Source organism: Salarias fasciatus, chromosome 6 (assembly GCF_902148845.1).
Source record: "Salarias fasciatus chromosome 6, fSalaFa1.1, whole genome shotgun sequence".
Lineage (NCBI taxonomy): Eukaryota > Metazoa > Chordata > Actinopteri > Blenniiformes > Blenniidae > Salarias > Salarias fasciatus.
In genome coordinates this window covers 15,457,340-15,474,351 of record NC_043750.1, presented here as the reverse complement: position 1 = coordinate 15,474,351, position 17,012 = coordinate 15,457,340, and the positions used below count along the sequence as shown (strand labels likewise).

The following is a 17,012-nucleotide window of genomic DNA, read 5'->3' as shown; positions in this document are numbered from 1 at the left end:
TGCAGAAGCCTGCGAAACATTCATGATGACATAACTCTGCAGCACAGGGCAGAATTGCCGAGTTAAACCCCGTAAAGAGCTTTGTGTGCAGTTGCTCTTGTGCTGAGCAGATTGAGCGAACACGCTGCGCTGAGGACACTTAATGAAGGCTGCGGCATCACCGGAGGGACTGCATTCACCAGGCACACTGCGCACAGCAAACCGGAGGTTTGTGTGAGGTTAATTGACAAATCTGCCCAGGTGGAAGTGTGTGTGGCTGCCATGTGATGGATTGGCAACCCTGACTCACGCGCGCGCGCGCGCGCACACACACACACACACACACACACACACACACACACACACACACACACACACACACACACACACACACACGCACAGATGTCATCATCCTTGAGATTCTTTATGTTTGTCATCACCATCGCTTTAAATCAACACTCACACACTCATACACACACACTCACACACACGGAGCTGGGAGTGGAATGAGGATGGATGGGTCATGGCTGTGTGTTGGGGTCACACACAGGTGAGCGGACAGTTTCCATTATCCGTCCATCGAGCTGACTGGATCTGTTGAAGAAGCTGCTTCACAGACTGTCTGAGTGATCTTTGTTGATCTAAAGGTCAGAATCTACTGTTTGTTGCAAAACAGATTACTTGAGTGAACAGTGAGCAATACTTTATGGACTCAGGTCAGACATATTAGCTAAACAACCACTTTACTTTTCTTTTGTTCTCCTATTGATTTTCATAATATGTATTAAATATTACACAATGCATAAACACAGTACAGCCAGAAAAGTTCCACATTTTGCTTTGTCACTTCAGATTCCAAAGCTCTGTGTGGTTTACAGCCTCTGTAGTGTGTGTGAAAAAGCCACTGGCGTGTGTGTGTGTGTGTGTGTGTGTGTGTGTGTGTGTCTGCTGAGATCATCATAGTTCTTATTTTTGCTGGTATCTGGGGAAGCTGGAGGCTTTGTGTTAGCCGCGGTCTGTGTAAGGCCACAGTGCATGTGTGTGAGTAAATATAACTGTGTGTGGGAGTGTGTGCACGCAGCCATGTGTGAGCGCGGTGTGTGTTGGACGTATGGACCGTGTGTGCCGGTGAGAGTGAGGGAGATGAAGAGACGGAGCCCGCTGATCCTGTGGTTATAGACTGTTGGACTTAGTTGTACAGTAAATCCCTGTCTTTGTAAACAGATCAATAAACTCTCTGCTGTAGGTGTTTTTCTGTATGTCGCTGTGTGTTTGTGTGCGCGTGTGTGCGTTCACACAAAAGCTCCCCGGCTCTCTGCTCGGAGGAAGGTGCAGCATGTTAGAAATGGAGCAGGATATAATGAACAGATTGCTCACAGCTGTATGCGCCACAGCGCTCGGCTGTGCATTCACGTTGCAGCTCACAGTAACAGTTGTGGTTTTCATTTGTTCATAATTGAACTCTTTCTTCCCCCCTCCCTGCTGTTTTCCAGACTTCGGATTATTCGGCCATGGCCTCGCTAGCAGGCGGACTGGATGAGATGAAGAACAGTTTGGCCAATCCGGGCACAGGGGCGGAGTTAGGAGCCAGCGTGTCCGGCCCACAGTCCTATTCTCTCGTTCCAGGTAAAACGGCTTTCACGGACTGGTGAATGAATTTCTACCCATATCACAGACTAATGACGGGAAGCAGAAACAAAAGAGTTGAGACTGACTCCGAACACGCAGACAACAGCGGACAGGTTAACCTGAGGTGGAGGAAAGTAAAAAAAAAAAAAAAAAAAAAAAACAGAAAAAAATCAAATCATTTTCTAGATGAAAAGAAGCAGGTAATAACCTATCTGCTCTCAGTGTGTAATGCTATTGATTCCATTAGCTCTTCATTATGAAAGAAAGCCTTATTTTTTGGGGGGGGAAATGAGAAGTCCATGGCATTCATCCATTATTGATGTAATGTGTTCGCTTCATAATTCACCATCGTCTACACCTTCAGTATCTGTGACTGCTTCTATCAGCTTCTTTGATCCTAACACTCTTTACCGTTTAAACAGTAGAAAAGTTCACTTTTCTACATTTTTCAATTTTAATCTGGAACAATAATCTGATGATCAAGTGTGAAACTTCGTGGTGACCTTACTTCACATGGTGAACTGACAGATCACATTTAGTTAATGAGGTTTAGCAGTGCCCCCAATGAATCATACGCATTTGAAAACATAATAAACACAATTTTATACTTTCTATTTAAACAAAAGTCACATCCACAGGATAGAAAAGAAAAAAGAAGGAAAAAATACACACACACACACACACACACACACACACACACATACACACACACACACACACACACACACACAGTACGCCAGCAGCCTGTTAAGTCTGCCTCAGAAGCTCCATGATTGTCGGTACTTAAAGAGCTCGGTGCTTTGGATCTCAGGAGAGGAGAGAAGGAAAAGAGGAGAAGAAAGGTGGGATGATGGAGGAAAGAGCGCCGTCTATTCCTGTTTCTCCATTTAGGGGCGCTGGGACAGGCCGTGGTTAATTAAGAGTAGACCAGGGAGCACTTGGACAAGGCATTCACGTTCCCATCTGTAATGAGGGGAATCATAGAGCTGGGAATTTGGGAAATCTGGGATTGGGTTCTTTTTTTGCTCCTGGAACCCACTGAGGAATATTACCTGCCCACGGCAGGAGGAGAGAAAGAGACAGAGACAGCTAGAGAAAGTAGAGGAGAGAGAGAATTTCCATTTCTGCTTATGCATGCAAACACACACATTTATATTCACATACACACACACACACACACACATCTTTGAATATTGTGCATGCATTTTCTTGCCTGTCATTTCCCTCAGAACAGAGCTCCCTCTAGAGGATCAGACGACTGTGTGTTTGATGCAATCTTACTGCGTGTTTGAAGTGTCGATACCCCGGACACACACCGCAGAGCAACACTCTCCTTTCCGAGGTCTCCTCCTTCACCCTAAACTTCATCCAGTCGACAAGAGTGCAAAGGCACGGAGGGACGCACCGCTCACCCGCGATCCCTCCGGCTTTGACATGTGTTGCTCTGATGGCTGTTTGTTGTGAAGGGCCGAGACGGAGAGGCGCAGGACGTGTGTTCGTCTGTAGCTGCGTGCGAGCAAGCATCCCCTAACTCGCAGTCGTCGGCCGACCTCTACAGTAAAGCTGCGGAGAACAGATACATCAATACAACCGGCATACATATGCACGAACGTGTGCGCGCACAAACACAGACACACACCTCAGAGGATCTGGCCCTGTCTGCCCCTTCTAAGTTGGGCTGTAGAGAGTCCATCTCTCCTCTATTCCACCCTCTCCTCCCTCTCCTCCTTGCCCTGTGCACTGACCCTGAGCGGATGAGTAGCCCGTCTGCACTAATGCCTCGCTGTCGCGTCAAACACCGAGAAAAACTTTACTACGCAGAGACAGGAGAGAGGAGGCGGAGAGGGACGGAGGGAGGCTGGAGTAAAGAAAGGATCTGCTGGAGAAAAACACATGCGGGGAGAGTTGAAGGAGCTAATATATAATGAAGAGGACAGAAAAATGAGCACAGGATGGCTTCCGAGCCGCGTTATATTCATGTGCTGTCCAGTTTTCTGTTTGCTGGCGCTGCCAGTGTAACGCCAGATCTTTGATGATTTACAATACTAAAATGTGAGAAGTAAAAGAAATATTAAAATCAAAATGTGATTACGCAGGGAGCTGATACATCCCTAATAAATATGATCATTTTAATAACAACCGCTGAATTTTTGTGTTCGACTGTATGATATAAAAAATACAACTGTTGTTCTGTTATGTTTCTATCTTGGTATTTTTAAGGCTTTACTGATTAATAGTGTAAAGATGCATTTTTTATACAACACCTCTGAGCTAAGAGCAGGACTGTTTTGTCAGCAGGAAACCAAACTAAAAACACGCAGAGGAAACAAGAGGAGAATGAAGGATTTTTTTTTATCTAATTTCATAGTGCAGCTAAAACAGGTCACCAAAATGGCTTGACTCTATAAACCAGACTCAGTCAAACTTAATTTAATACAGATAAACACAGCCTAAATATCAGTGGAGGATGGGAGTCTATAAGCACTTTTACTAGCTGTGGAGCAAACATTTGCTGATTATTCGGCCAATTTTGCTCACAGGTAGGACCAAGACAGCATGAGAGGCGTCTTATAAAGCCTATTGGTCCATTCTGATGGACAGACATTGCACAACCGGAATCTGTACATTTGGATTTTAATTCATTTCTTAAAGGTTTGATCTTAAGGACTGAAACACCATTAACAGCTTTTTGTTACATTACTTGACTGCAGATATCAGTGGATAATAATGAGAGATCACTAATTCATTATGAGCTATCAAAGATATGAAAAAGGAAGAAAAAGAGGATGTCATCAATGTTCTGCATTCAAAGAGACAGAGGGTGAGGTAAAATGTGCTTTAACTCATTTCTGTAGATATAATAGTCTCCCTCATCAGACATATGTGATTTAAATGAAGAGGGATTTTCATCATTCTCTGCTGAAATGTCGTCCAGATCTATGGCTTTAAATGAGGTGTGATGGAGGAGAGAGACGCCTCAAACATGCACAGACAGACTCCTGTGGTGCAACACTGTTAAACAACAACATTTGACTAGATATGCATGTGTCTGCCTGCAGTTCTCTCTGATATTTAGGAGCAAAACGCCTGAAAATGTCTCACAGATTTCTTTTAATGGATGCTTTTTATTTGGTCCCCACAATCGCTGTCCTACAGCAGTCACACATCCTTTCTTTTGTTTGTGGTCTCTATTTTGTTCCCCACCAGTTTTCCATCTCTTGGTCTTTTATGGCCTCCATCTCCCTCTCCCCCCTTCTCCCCCTCAGTTAGTTAGCGGTGGTTAAGTGGAGGGGAAGTGAATGGGATTGATGGTGTTAGCATCTGAGCTGTTTATGATGATGATAAATGTGTATGTGCAGGGTGAAGGAGGAGGGTGTGAGTGTGTGTGTGTGTGTGTGTGTGTGTGTGTGTGTGTGTGTGTGTGTGTGTGTGTGTGTGTGTGTGTGTGTGTGTGTGTGTGTGTGTGTGTGTCTGTCTTGTGTGTGTGTGTGAGAGAGAGAGAGAAAGATGAAGATGAATGGAGGGCCCCCTCTCCACGCACTCCCAATGTCTACTGCGTGCAAACATAGAGAAATGATTTGGGTCGACACACTGTCATGTAGTCTAATGCAGTTATATATCCTATCCACCAAGTGACAGACAAAGGGAGGGGGGGTAAGGTGGTGGTAACGAGGGAAAGGGGAGTCTGGAAATTAATAGATGCCAGGGGATGGAAAACACTGAAGAGGAAAAAACAAAAGGTAGGAGAACGGCTTAAATGGGCTTTTGATAAAAAAAAAAATAAAAAAAAAATACATTAAAATTTCTTAATACTAAGATGATATCATTTTAAAACTCACACTATTTGTAAATGAGCATTTTCAGCATTTTAAACATTTAGTTTTATTCGGTTAAGATGGTATATAGCTTAAGAATTAATATATGGTATGCTGTGTCTATCCTGGGATGTATGGATGGATGTATGGAAGGATGAATGGATGGGTGGATGTCTGTAAGTACATGTCTTACATCATACAGCAGGTCTTAATGTGATAGATACAGTTCAATTTGTCACATTTCCACATATTATGCACCTGGGAACCCACAACACAATAATCTTCAGTCTTTTTCGTGACACCTGATCATTTTCTGTGAGCAACTTTTCTTTAATCAACCAAAATCAACACAATCAATCCGTAATGTGCTAGAACTGAGTTGGGACCAAACCCCTTCAAGGGCATATTAAAGATTTGATTGGGGTTTCAATTACTTAAAGGTCTTTAGAAGTGTATGATGTCTAAATAGTTATGCCAAAGATTAATAAAGACACATTGTTTTAGCTGCCTTTACTTTGGCAATAAGTGATATATGCAAGTGATGAATTTAAAAAAGCATGATAAAATGGTTGAATTGGAAACACTCCAGAGAAAACCTGTGAAGATCCATTGAGAAATCACACTCAAGATTTACCATAACCAAATTATACAAAAGAATAATTAAGTTAGAACTGTGGCAATTAATTAATTGAAGAGTAAAAAGTTGTGCTGTCATGATATTTTTGAACTAATGAAGATGCCATGCTGAAGGCATGCTTGCACTTAAAAGATGAGAATTTATTTATCCCATTGTATATTCAGTTGTCATTGACGCTCTACGTTGCATAGAAGATATATGAAAATAGTATTTAACAATAATAAATATCAAAATATTATGAAAAATTAGAAATAAATGTGGATATAATAACATTTAGCAATGTAAGACGCAGCTCAGTATTCACTATATGAAAAGGGAAAATGTACATATTTATAATATATTTATAATCACTAATTGATTAAAAATGGACGTAACAGGTGAAGTGTCTGATTATGTTGGACCAGCTGTTTAATTAGAGTCCTGCAAACACACCTGGACAAATTTCACTGCATTCAATTCTTTACGTTCTGGAAAACTTGTAAAAACAAAAGACATTGTAAGACTTCAGCTTCATCACAGGACAGGATTTCTACAGTCCGCGTATTTTATTAAACTTACCCTGCGGCGTGGCTCTGATGCTCGTGATGTTTTGCTCGTAGTAAGGTAGCCACTACATCTGCTTTTCCGGTTCTCTGCTGCCCCCAGTGTACACATTAGGGACAGCAGTATTATTTTATTAAAAAAAAAAAAAATGCAGTTAATGCCTTAATAGGCATCTTTCAACTTTTTAGAAATTCAGAGGAGGGATTATAGTCAACTGCGACAAATTTATATCAAAACAGACATCAAATTGAATGAAATAAAGTGCTGAAGGATGAAATCCAGCATGATAACAATCAAAACACTGTTACACATGATACAGAGCAAGGGTGTGTCAATATGGCGAGGAGAAGGAGGACTGTATGGTTGAAGATAGTGTTGGTAGATGTAATGGATTGCAGTAATCTGACAGCAGACATGTTTTTTTTTTTTTGTGGGATTACAGGTCGAGATCTAGCCAGCACCACTTTGCCAGGCTACCCTCCTCACGTCCCTCCTACTGGACAGGGCAGCTACTCCACCCCCTCGCTCACTGGCATGGTACCAGGTGAGTACACACACACACACACACACACACACACACACACACACACACACACACACACACACACACACACACACACGAACGGGCACTAATCTCATTTTCACTCCATTTTAAACAAGGGTTTTGCCTTATATAAGTTATTATTCAACTATTTTATTTAGTATTGAGCAACTTCCTGTCAACAAAAAAAAAAAAATTCAGTGTGAACAAGCAGCCATCACGCCAGCAGATCTGAAAATGTACTTACATATCTGCATTGAGTTATGTTCCAAAAGGGTGTGGGGGTGTGGGTGTGTGTGTGTGTGTGTGTGTGTGTGTGTGTGTGTCTTCGGGGGTGTACTTAGCTTTGCCACTTCCTCTTTCTTGTCTGTCTACACACTATGGCTGACAGTGCTCCCAGGGGGTAGCGTGTGTGTGTGTGCGTGTGCGCGTGTGTGTTTTTGTGTGCATATACTATGTCTATGTTTGTGCATCTCTCTGTGTGTCATTAGAAACCAGCCACAGTAGCACAGCTGTCCCTCCTCAACATTAGTAATTTGTTTTTAATGAGAATCACCAGTGACCCACGACTAATTCATTCATTCCCTTCCACTCCGCCTTCGACGACGCTTTTGTGTTTCAATCCTGGACCACTATTCTTGCGCGCTCTCCCTCTCTCTGTTGCTCCGGCTCAGACTTGCGGCGGTGGCCGTGGTCAGCGTGAAGAATGCTGCAGAGGGGATAAAGCCGAAAAAAAAAAAAAAAACAAGTGTCTGTGAAACAAAGTCAAAATAACAATATTGTTTACAAGTTGTTGTCTCTGTGTATTCCCAATCATTCAGTCTGTGACACACACTCTCTCAGCGGGCTTGTAGGAATAGCACGTCTAAAGATGGGTAACCCCGTCGCCCTGTCCCCCTGTGCTCGCCCCTGTCCTCAGGTTTGACAGCATATTTGTGTTTTGGCTGGTGTGTGTTGGCATGCGGTTGTTGGTGAGTTTGTGTGTGTGTGTGTGTGTGTGTGTTTGTTATTGACAGTGCGTGTGCGACCTTGACACTGAGCTTCACAAGGGAGACCCCTGAGCCTTCCTTCCCCTCCTCTCCCCCCTCCGCCCCGCGCCTCCTAAACAACCTGACACATTGCCGTCACCGCGGTGATGACAAGGGAGAGGATGTTCGCACCCGGGGATGCCACGGAGACCACATCCCGACCCCACCTGACAGACCGAGCTAAACATACACACATATAGACACACACACACACACACACTTCCACAGAGGAAACTTGGTACATAAAAAAACGCGAACGGCGCCGTAGACTCAGTCAATTCAGTGAAATCCATGAGCCGACTGCAGCGAGCGGGGAAGAAGATAATCTACAAACTTTGCTCCTCCGGCTTCTCTGTGTTTTATCTCGGCACTTCTCAGGCAAATTATCCTCCTTTTTGTTCACTCTGTCTAATATCATACCTTCATTAAGCAAGCAACTCTCTTCTGCTGTTCCCCTTCTCCCTCTCTGTCTCTCTGTCTTTCTCTCTGCAGCAGGGGGGCTGACACTCAGAGGGGGTGTAGGAGAGCAGTGAGGCAGAACCGACAGAACGAGGAGGAGAGAGGAGGAACGGGTGGGAGGAGAGGAGGGGAGGAGGGGGGGAGGCATGAGGGAGGGGGCATCAGGGTCTGTGACTGTCAGCTATGGGAGAGGGATCCCCTGGGAGGAGTGAAGGTTCAGGAGAAAAGAAAGAAAGAGCAAAAGAGTGAAAAAAGAGAGCGAGCCGGCGGAGAGACGAGGGGAGAAAAGAGGGGAAGAAACGGAGGAGAATGTTGTTTTGATGTGAAGGGTGACAGGAGGGCTGTAGTCAGGCGGGCCAGAGGACGAGAGAGAAAAATAAAGAGAAAGGGGTGAGGGGAAGACAAGAGGAAGAGTAGACCCCAGACAGTAAGTAGTAAATGAGGGAGAAAAGCTAAGCTATCATCCACTGTAGGACCGCTGCAGTCTCTCTCCAGTTCAGTCACTATCAACCAGTCTGTAAACCGCTGGGTGGGAAACAAGCGGCTTTAAGCTGCACTGAAATGCCTTGCAATATGGTTCCGTCACTATTTAGCAATCTTAGTCTTCGTCCATTTCTATATCTGTATGTCTCCTCCTCCTCAGAAGGTTGAGACTGCAGGTGAAACACAAAAAGCTGGAAACCTTTATCCCAAAAACGATAGAACCTAACACGAGTCTTTGCAGGTTTCATTCTCATATATGTCTAAACATGTTGGCTTTTGCCTGCTCTGTGTTCTCTTTCAGGGGGAGATTTCTCCGGAAGTCCGTATTCCCATCCGCAGTATTCCACATACAATGAGTCGTGGAGATTTCCGAACCCCAGCCTATTAGGTCGGTATATCCCATATCGCTGTAGCCAGTTCCGCTTACCAGGACCGGATCAATAATTGTATCAGTGAATTTCATTTCATTCTACCTCACATCCCACTGCCGGCTTCTAATACTGTCTTGTATCTTTCATGCTCCGCTGTTCACTTTTTCCATTACATTACATTTCATTCCGTATTGTACTATGGACTGCAGTGCATCATAGACATACTAATGGTTCTAGAGAGGGTTTTTTCTTTTCTTTTTTTTTCTTTTTGAGGACTGGCAATTTGGAGTGTGAATGAATTTGGGAAAAAAAGGGAGGACAGGGTGAGGAAGAGACAGATTAGCAGACACTGCTTTGTGATTTGTAGGATGTTGCCGTGCAGCTGTTTTGGAGAAAGTAGGCACTTGTTTCAGGGTTCATGCAATTATTTACAACAATTAGACAATTAAAAACAAAGGATTTCATTGTGCAAAGTCATTCACACTGCTTAGCAGGACTGACTCACTTTATCCAGAGTGTAATTTGTGTAAGGTGTATGCGTGCACGTGTGTGTGTTTCACTCTCAATGTGTGAAACACAGCAGCTCTGTTTTACTTGGATTTTAAAATAATGGTTTGTCAAACCATAAAACTCTTAAATGGAGATTTTTTTTTGCCAAACTGTCACCATCACTTTTAATGGAGAAACTGAACAATAGCAAAACTGTATTATTTACTACTGATGATTTTTCTTTTAGAGGGATGCTGTGAAAATATACAAGATACCCAACTTAACAATATACAGAGAATTTGCTGTACCATGGCATTTAGAGGCTCTCTATTCAATTTTCCTGCAAGAAAGAAAATTATTTTTTTCTTACTTTAAGCTTTAAGAAGAAAAATCAACACTGAATGATGAACAGTGGGAATGAAAGGAGAGTGTTGTGGGCTCAAGTTTAAAGCTGATATAGTCAGTGTGACGGTGTTAAAGGAGAATAGATGAGAAGGATCAGACTGTGATGACCCCCATCCTTACCTCTCCTCTTCCCTCCCGTCCCCCCAGTGTTTCAGCAGGATTATGGGTCTCTCCTGGGGACGGAAATCGGCTGCTCCTCCAGTCTCTTCACCAGCCAGGCAGGACAGATGCAAGGTAGGTGGAGAGAGATCCAGACAGAGAAAGTAGGCAAATCTGTGAAGGGTCAGCTGTGAGCACACAGGCAGGTGGCATGGCGGTGGAAGACCGTGAGGACGTATAATATTATAATGGATCAGTGGACACATATTATGAGGACAAAATGCACATCCAGACACCGAAAGGCTTGGATTGATGGAAGAGGCTGTTATTTAGCAGAGAGGTGAGGACAGGTGAGGAGGGGGGGGAGCTGAAAGATAAGAAAGAAAAGAGAGTCGTTTCAAAAAAAGAGGCAAAGGGGGGCAGAAAAGTCGTCTGAAATCTTGAGTGAGACTAAATAGTTTGTCAGCTCGGCTTAATGCCTCACTTCCCCAAAGAGGCTCCTGAGATTACCTGGACTGTGGACAGACATAACCTGTCAACCCGCAGCTCGGCTGATTGATGGAAGTGACAGAGACAGGTGTGTACCTGTGAGTGTGTGTGCGTGAAGGTGAATGTTTCTGCGTGTGTTGAAGTGTGTGTGAGTGTGGGTTTCGGTGTGGCTTTGGGGTTACAGTATTGAATTGACCTCTTCCCCGGGGAGAGAATAGACTCAGGGGATCAGTAGTAGTAGAGCTGTACTCAGTGTGTCAGCTTAGACTGTCACTTAGATTCTGTGTGTGCACGCGTGTGTGTGTGCGTGTGTGTGTGAAAGAGTGAAAAGACTGAGGACGATAACGCCGAAAGAATCAAAGAAGTAGACCCAGTTAATTTTATTGGTGGTACATGAAAGGGAGAATATTTTTTCTGTCATTAGCTTCATCATCTCGTGTCATCTCATCCCGGCCTTTCACCACTCACATTCAAAGTTAAAAATAATCTTAACCAGAAAATTGAAGCCGCTCATTCCACATTTACACTGTATTTAAGTAATCCCACGCTGTCACAAGAGAATTCAGATTTATTACAACCGAAGTCGTGTTTTTGTCATTTTAACCATCATCTCTATTTGTAATAAAAAAAAATTACTTTCACCAAGGTAATTGCTCAGATATGTGAATGCGATGACATTGTGACAGAAGTTCATGAGAGAAGAAACGAGCAAAAGACAGCGACGCGAGTTTTAACCAAATCCCCAGTCCATGCAGCCACACCGCGCTCAGGTTTTAACGCTCTGCACGTCGAATGTTTTCTCTCTCAGGCTTTTGTATGTTGGTGAGAGCGGTTCTTTCAGCTGTTTCATTCACTTTGGCAAATCAGAGATCAAGAGGGGGATCAGTGGCCTTTGTTAGAGGCAATCTGGGCTCTCAAAGGAAAAATCAACCTTGGCAACCACAGACTGAGTAAAATGGATGAAAACAGGAAAACATGTCAAGGTTCATTTCCTCTATTTTGTTTTCAGAGTTTCATTCTATATTTTTTAAATCATCTTGTGAAGTATTGAATATTTCACCTGAATTTGCCTTCCAAAATTTCTCGACATTTAATACAGTTTAGGAGATTTTACTGGAGTATTCTACAGCCTCATTTCACTCACCCTCAGACACTTCAAATGCACGATCATGTTTGCATTAACTGGATTCATTCATCACTTAGCAAATTAGTTTTTTACTCTTTTTGCACTTTTTTTTTTCTTTTTTTTTTGAAAAGGTAATATTTGTGAGTTTTCTGAAAAGCCTGCTTGTGTTTCGCCCTCAGGATCACCGTACTACTACAGTGCGACGTCGCGGGGGGCGGGCCCTGCTGCCACCGCCACGGCCTCCGCCTACGACCGCCACTGACCCCCCACACAGGGAGGGGAGGAGGGTGAGGAGCTGGACACGAGGGAGGGGGGTGGATAGCACCAGCACCACTCGGCGCCAACTTGCCTAGTTGGACAACATGGAGGGGATTATCAAAAATATCTGATGTCAGTGATTCATTACTGTGAGGATATGGGATTCTTTTTTTTTTTCTTTCAAACAAGGCTTCATTTATGATTTTTGAAAACTCCAATAATTCATTAAGATGCTGAATCCCTTTTTTCCTTACAGTGAGTCATCTTATTAATGAAGGAGTGTGTTTTTGAACCTCTGAACCCAACTCTGTTTTAGGATAACTTTTAGGATGACATGAGAAAAATCACTAAACCAAACAGTATTTTTTATGACCGAACATTTATCAATCAATTTTCTACGACTTACTACAGTGGAATCAAGACAATCTGTCCGTCATAATACTGAATGACCAAAATCACTCCTCAGTGTAGTTAGTTTCTTTGCAGTTGGTCCAATGGCACCCTTCATTTGAGATGGCATTGGGGGGAAAAATGGGATTTCATAACTTTAATAAAGGCATTCTGGGTTACAAATGTTTGCAATTCCGCACTCCGAATGCGAGTATTGAAACGGTCAAACTTTTTAATTTATGCGAAGCACAAATAGTCACAAAATGATCTTGTTCCAAGCCAATTCAGCTTAGATTCACACAGAAGTAGAAAGCATGGGCTGGTATAGGGTAACCTAGAGGTGAAAAACTCATACCAATTCACAAAGGACTGGGAACAGATGAACACAAACTTTTTTTTTTTTTTAAATATAACCTGCACCCCTGAGCTCATTCAGATATGTGCTGCTACATTTTAAAACATGCCACTAATGTAGCTGTGAGATCTGACAAGTCAACATGCTGCCGTTTGCAGATTGAGTTTGTGCTGCTGATTTCACTTTTAGTTAAGTGGATTTCAAATTACAGGATCAGCCCTTCTCTTGGGGGTCAGTAAAGAGCTCCTGGGGTTCGAGGTGTAGGAAGGTGGGACCAGAGGCAGAGTGTGGGTCTCAGTACGGAGGGGGCGGAGCATTCTCTACAGGCCCTTATGATAGTAATTTTACCATTCAAACAATACCTCATCCTACCATCAAACAGCACACTAATTCTCACTTTTATTGAGCCAAGCAAACCTACATGCCTCAGAAAGCAGAATAAAGTCACAAACCAGTTCACAAACTTGTTCTGAAGAACAAATACACATACGCACGCACACGCACGCACACACACACACACAAATGCAGCCTCAGGTGTCAATCTCAGAGCGTCCGCTGTCCATGGTGCTGAAAACTGAGATTAAAAAGTCACGGGCTGAATCTGTACCATCTTTGATACAGCTTAAATATAAAATGAACACAGCTGGTCTAAAATTACATAATCTATTCAGATAGATATAGACACAGCTCTCTATATCTTTTGGAATTCACGTATCTTAGAAAAAAATAGACTCGGAGGTCTCTTGTATTTGAGAGCAACACAAGGCACATTCAAATAGGCAGGTGTTAAAGACCACAGCATTCTGATAAAGATAATATTTTTGAAGGTTTCACTGACTCACCAGTGGCTCCGATGTTAGGTTTTGGGTAGTACCTCTAGCGGCTAGCATAGTGTTTAGCATACTGTTTAATGCTTAATGCCGCACAGCCAATCAGCGCTGGCTTACAGCTCTGATGCATTCATGGACAGTCGTAATGTAAGAATTGGCAAATTGGAGCCCACAATCATATGCCTATACCTTCTCGCACACACTGCACATTTTATTATAATAATTTATTTCCGATTAAATGTGAACACATCACTTGAAACGGGGCCCTATGACCTTGTGGGCCCTGGGGCGACCGCCCCCTTGCCCTCACTCTGGCTCTGCTACAGGGTGGAGGAAAACATTAGGTTGTTCCCTGTAAGAAATGTTCTCTTTAATTTCAAAGCAAAATGATGAAAGTAAATAAAGCGCAAAACTAACTACTCATCACTCTATTGGAATATTTTTAGAGCAGATTTTTCAGTGTAATGGTGACAAATTAAACTTCAATCTGTCTGTGTATCTGTGACTGTACTGCTCAGGAGGGAGGTTTTGCAAACATGTAACTTCAGTGGTCGACGCCACAGTGATTGACCAATCATAAACGCTGTATCCTCACACCTTGGATGTGTCAGCCAGGGTTGGACACTGACCACGGCCTTGAGGTTTGCTTCCTTGTTGTTCACTTTGTTTCTGAGTCTGAAGAAAAAAAAATCACAAACCGAATCTCAAAATATGCTGAGAATTTAAAATCTAAAATCTATAATTCTTACGTGACAGAGAAAAACCTAATAACTGGATGCTTGTAGGATCAGAAGAAATCTTTTCTCCATTTTTTGCAGTACCACAAATGACCACAGGGAAGAATTTCCCATCAAGGCCGAGTGTCGTGTTCAGCTCTCCTGACTCACCCATGGCAGACGTCTCCACGCCGCTGACCAGCGGACAGACAGGCCTTTCAGTAAAGCACAGCTAAACAGATCATCCCTCTGCTGTAACGCAAACATGTTGGCATCAGACCAGAAATCAAAAAACAGCAGGTTGTGTTACTGGACAGGAAGGTGCTATCCTGCCCCCCCAGCCAAGATGTATTCCTGATTAAGAGCTATTTATGATGGAGGGAGACACAGAGTAATATATAAAGAAGCTTTTCTGCGTTGCACTCCATGATGAGAGTGAATGCCTGTAATGATTTATAATAGTGTCACGCTGTTGTGCTAGAATAGTGATGATGATGATGATGATGATGATCCTGATGCAGTGAAATATGAACTCTGAAATACTTTCCATATAAGAAGAAGTCTTTGTTTATAAATGTGTTCAGATTGCAATTTTTCTGTTCATAGTTTGTCATGTGGCATCAGCTGACACCGGTGCCACTGAACCAGACGTAATTGTTATTTTTTTTTTGCCTCCTGAATATTCAGAAGAAGAATCTGGAAGCACTGGCACCCTCTCTTCCTCTCTCTCTTTGTCTTGCTCTTTCTATTTCTCTCTTTAAAACTCCCCAAAGATGGGCCCCCCCTTGTGGATCGGCTGACTAACTACAAAAGCACAAAGAGACTCAATCATCACTCAAAGGCGCCATTTTACTTCTTTGACTTCTTTTATTTTTATTTTTTCAAATCGTGAAATTCTGCTCTTTATTTTTCTGCTCCCCTTTTTAACTGCGTGTCCTTGTGCTGAAATGGTTTCTATAAAAACATTGATTTTTGTGCAAAAATCTATGTGAAAGTTTTTCTTTTGTTGTTTTTTTATTTTTATTTTTAGTTTTAATTTTGTGGTCCAACATCAGTTCTGCGCTGTGACAATGCATGACACCAGGGTCGAGGCCTTACCCATCATGTACAGACAGAGTGGGGACAGATCTGCCCTCTCGCACTGATCTCAAATCTTCTACATTGATCTTGCGGGGTAGGGGAGCGACGTCGTCCCGAATCTGTGCGTAGCTTCCTGTTTCAGTTCTGTCCACACGAACCTTGTACAGTAATCAGTGAAAGAAAAGAGAGTCACAATGTCAATAGCAATTTCAATTATTCACATTTTGAATTTAGATTTTAGTGATGACGCTTTCTTTATGCTAAAAAGACTTAAAAGGTGCGTGGTGTTATTTTTAGCCATTGTCTGCGAGTGTTTACATATCTTTGGTTGTATTTGTTTGTTTGGGGTGTGTGTGTGTGTGTGTGTGTGTGTGTGTGTGTGTGTGTGTGTGTGTGTGTGTGTGTGTGTGTGTGTGTGTGTGTGTGTGTGTGTGGCTGACTGTAGCGCTTCATTGCTACTGTGTAGTTTTTACTAGCTAACAGATTGGAGGCACCAAGTCTGCAGTGTGAGACATAAAATATAGCTATATGAACATACTATAACAATGAACATGGAACAAAGCTGTTAGTTTCTTTGTTGTTTCTGGGTTTTTTGAAATAGTACTAGAGTGGATCCTTTTACATTTGTAGACCTTAAAAGTTGTGCATACACAACTCTAAAGAAGACTCTTCTGAAGGCTCGCCTGCTGTGCTGTCAGTGTGCACCGCAGCAGGGGCCTTTCCTTATTTCTGTCTTTTTCTCTTGATCCTTCTGAGGCATTATTGAACCTGAACCACACCAGCTGAAAACAAGGACAGTGCCTTTAGTTTTATATGTGAGCATCTCCCCCACTGCTGACCACGAGTCTCTAAAACAGGCTTCAGCCTCCGTTTCTGCAGCTCCTTTAACAGAACTCCCGTCACCTGCAGGCAAACACAGGGTAGTAGAATAAAAGAAGCCTTCCGGAAAACAGTAATTTCAATATCCGACGCGAATTTCCCCAATGCATCCACAGTTACATTTCAGCACCGAGTAAAGAAATATGCATCACGATCACAGAATCTCCCACAACAGTCACAGATCTGCTGGAAAAACAGACTGAACATGTGGTTCTAAATTCTATAAGCAATGTGGAAAATATTTGTCAGGCAGCTACAATTAGCCGACCCAGGTAATAATCATTATTGTTACAGATTAAGAAGCACAATTTTATCACTCCAAATCACACTGATTGGACAGAATCAGGTAAACCTTGAATTTCTAAAACGAAAATGCATATATAGTAATGTATACAGTGTATTTGTGTCTGA

The 17,012-nt window shown here is 42.8% G+C and overlaps 1 protein-coding gene across 4 annotated transcripts in view; it reads left to right on the top strand.

Moving 5' to 3' along the window:
* pax5 (paired box 5) overlaps positions 1-15,678 on the top strand; it is a 52,980-nt gene extending 37,302 nt beyond the window's left edge. For all 4 annotated transcript variants that reach the window (XM_030093063.1, XM_030093061.1, XM_030093062.1 and 1 more), the window contains exons 7-12: positions 1,473-1,605; positions 7,046-7,147; positions 9,416-9,502; positions 10,527-10,613; positions 12,273-12,380; positions 14,745-15,678. In XM_030093063.1, coding sequence (XP_029948923.1) covers positions 1,473-1,605; positions 7,046-7,147; positions 9,416-9,502; positions 10,527-10,613; positions 12,273-12,355 — 492 coding nt within the window. In that variant the 3' untranslated portion in view covers positions 12,356-12,380; positions 14,745-15,678. The remainder of the gene's footprint in view (positions 1-1,472; positions 1,606-7,045; positions 7,148-9,415; positions 9,503-10,526; positions 10,614-12,272; positions 12,381-14,744) is intronic.
* Positions 15,679-17,012: the final 1,334 nt, after the last annotated feature.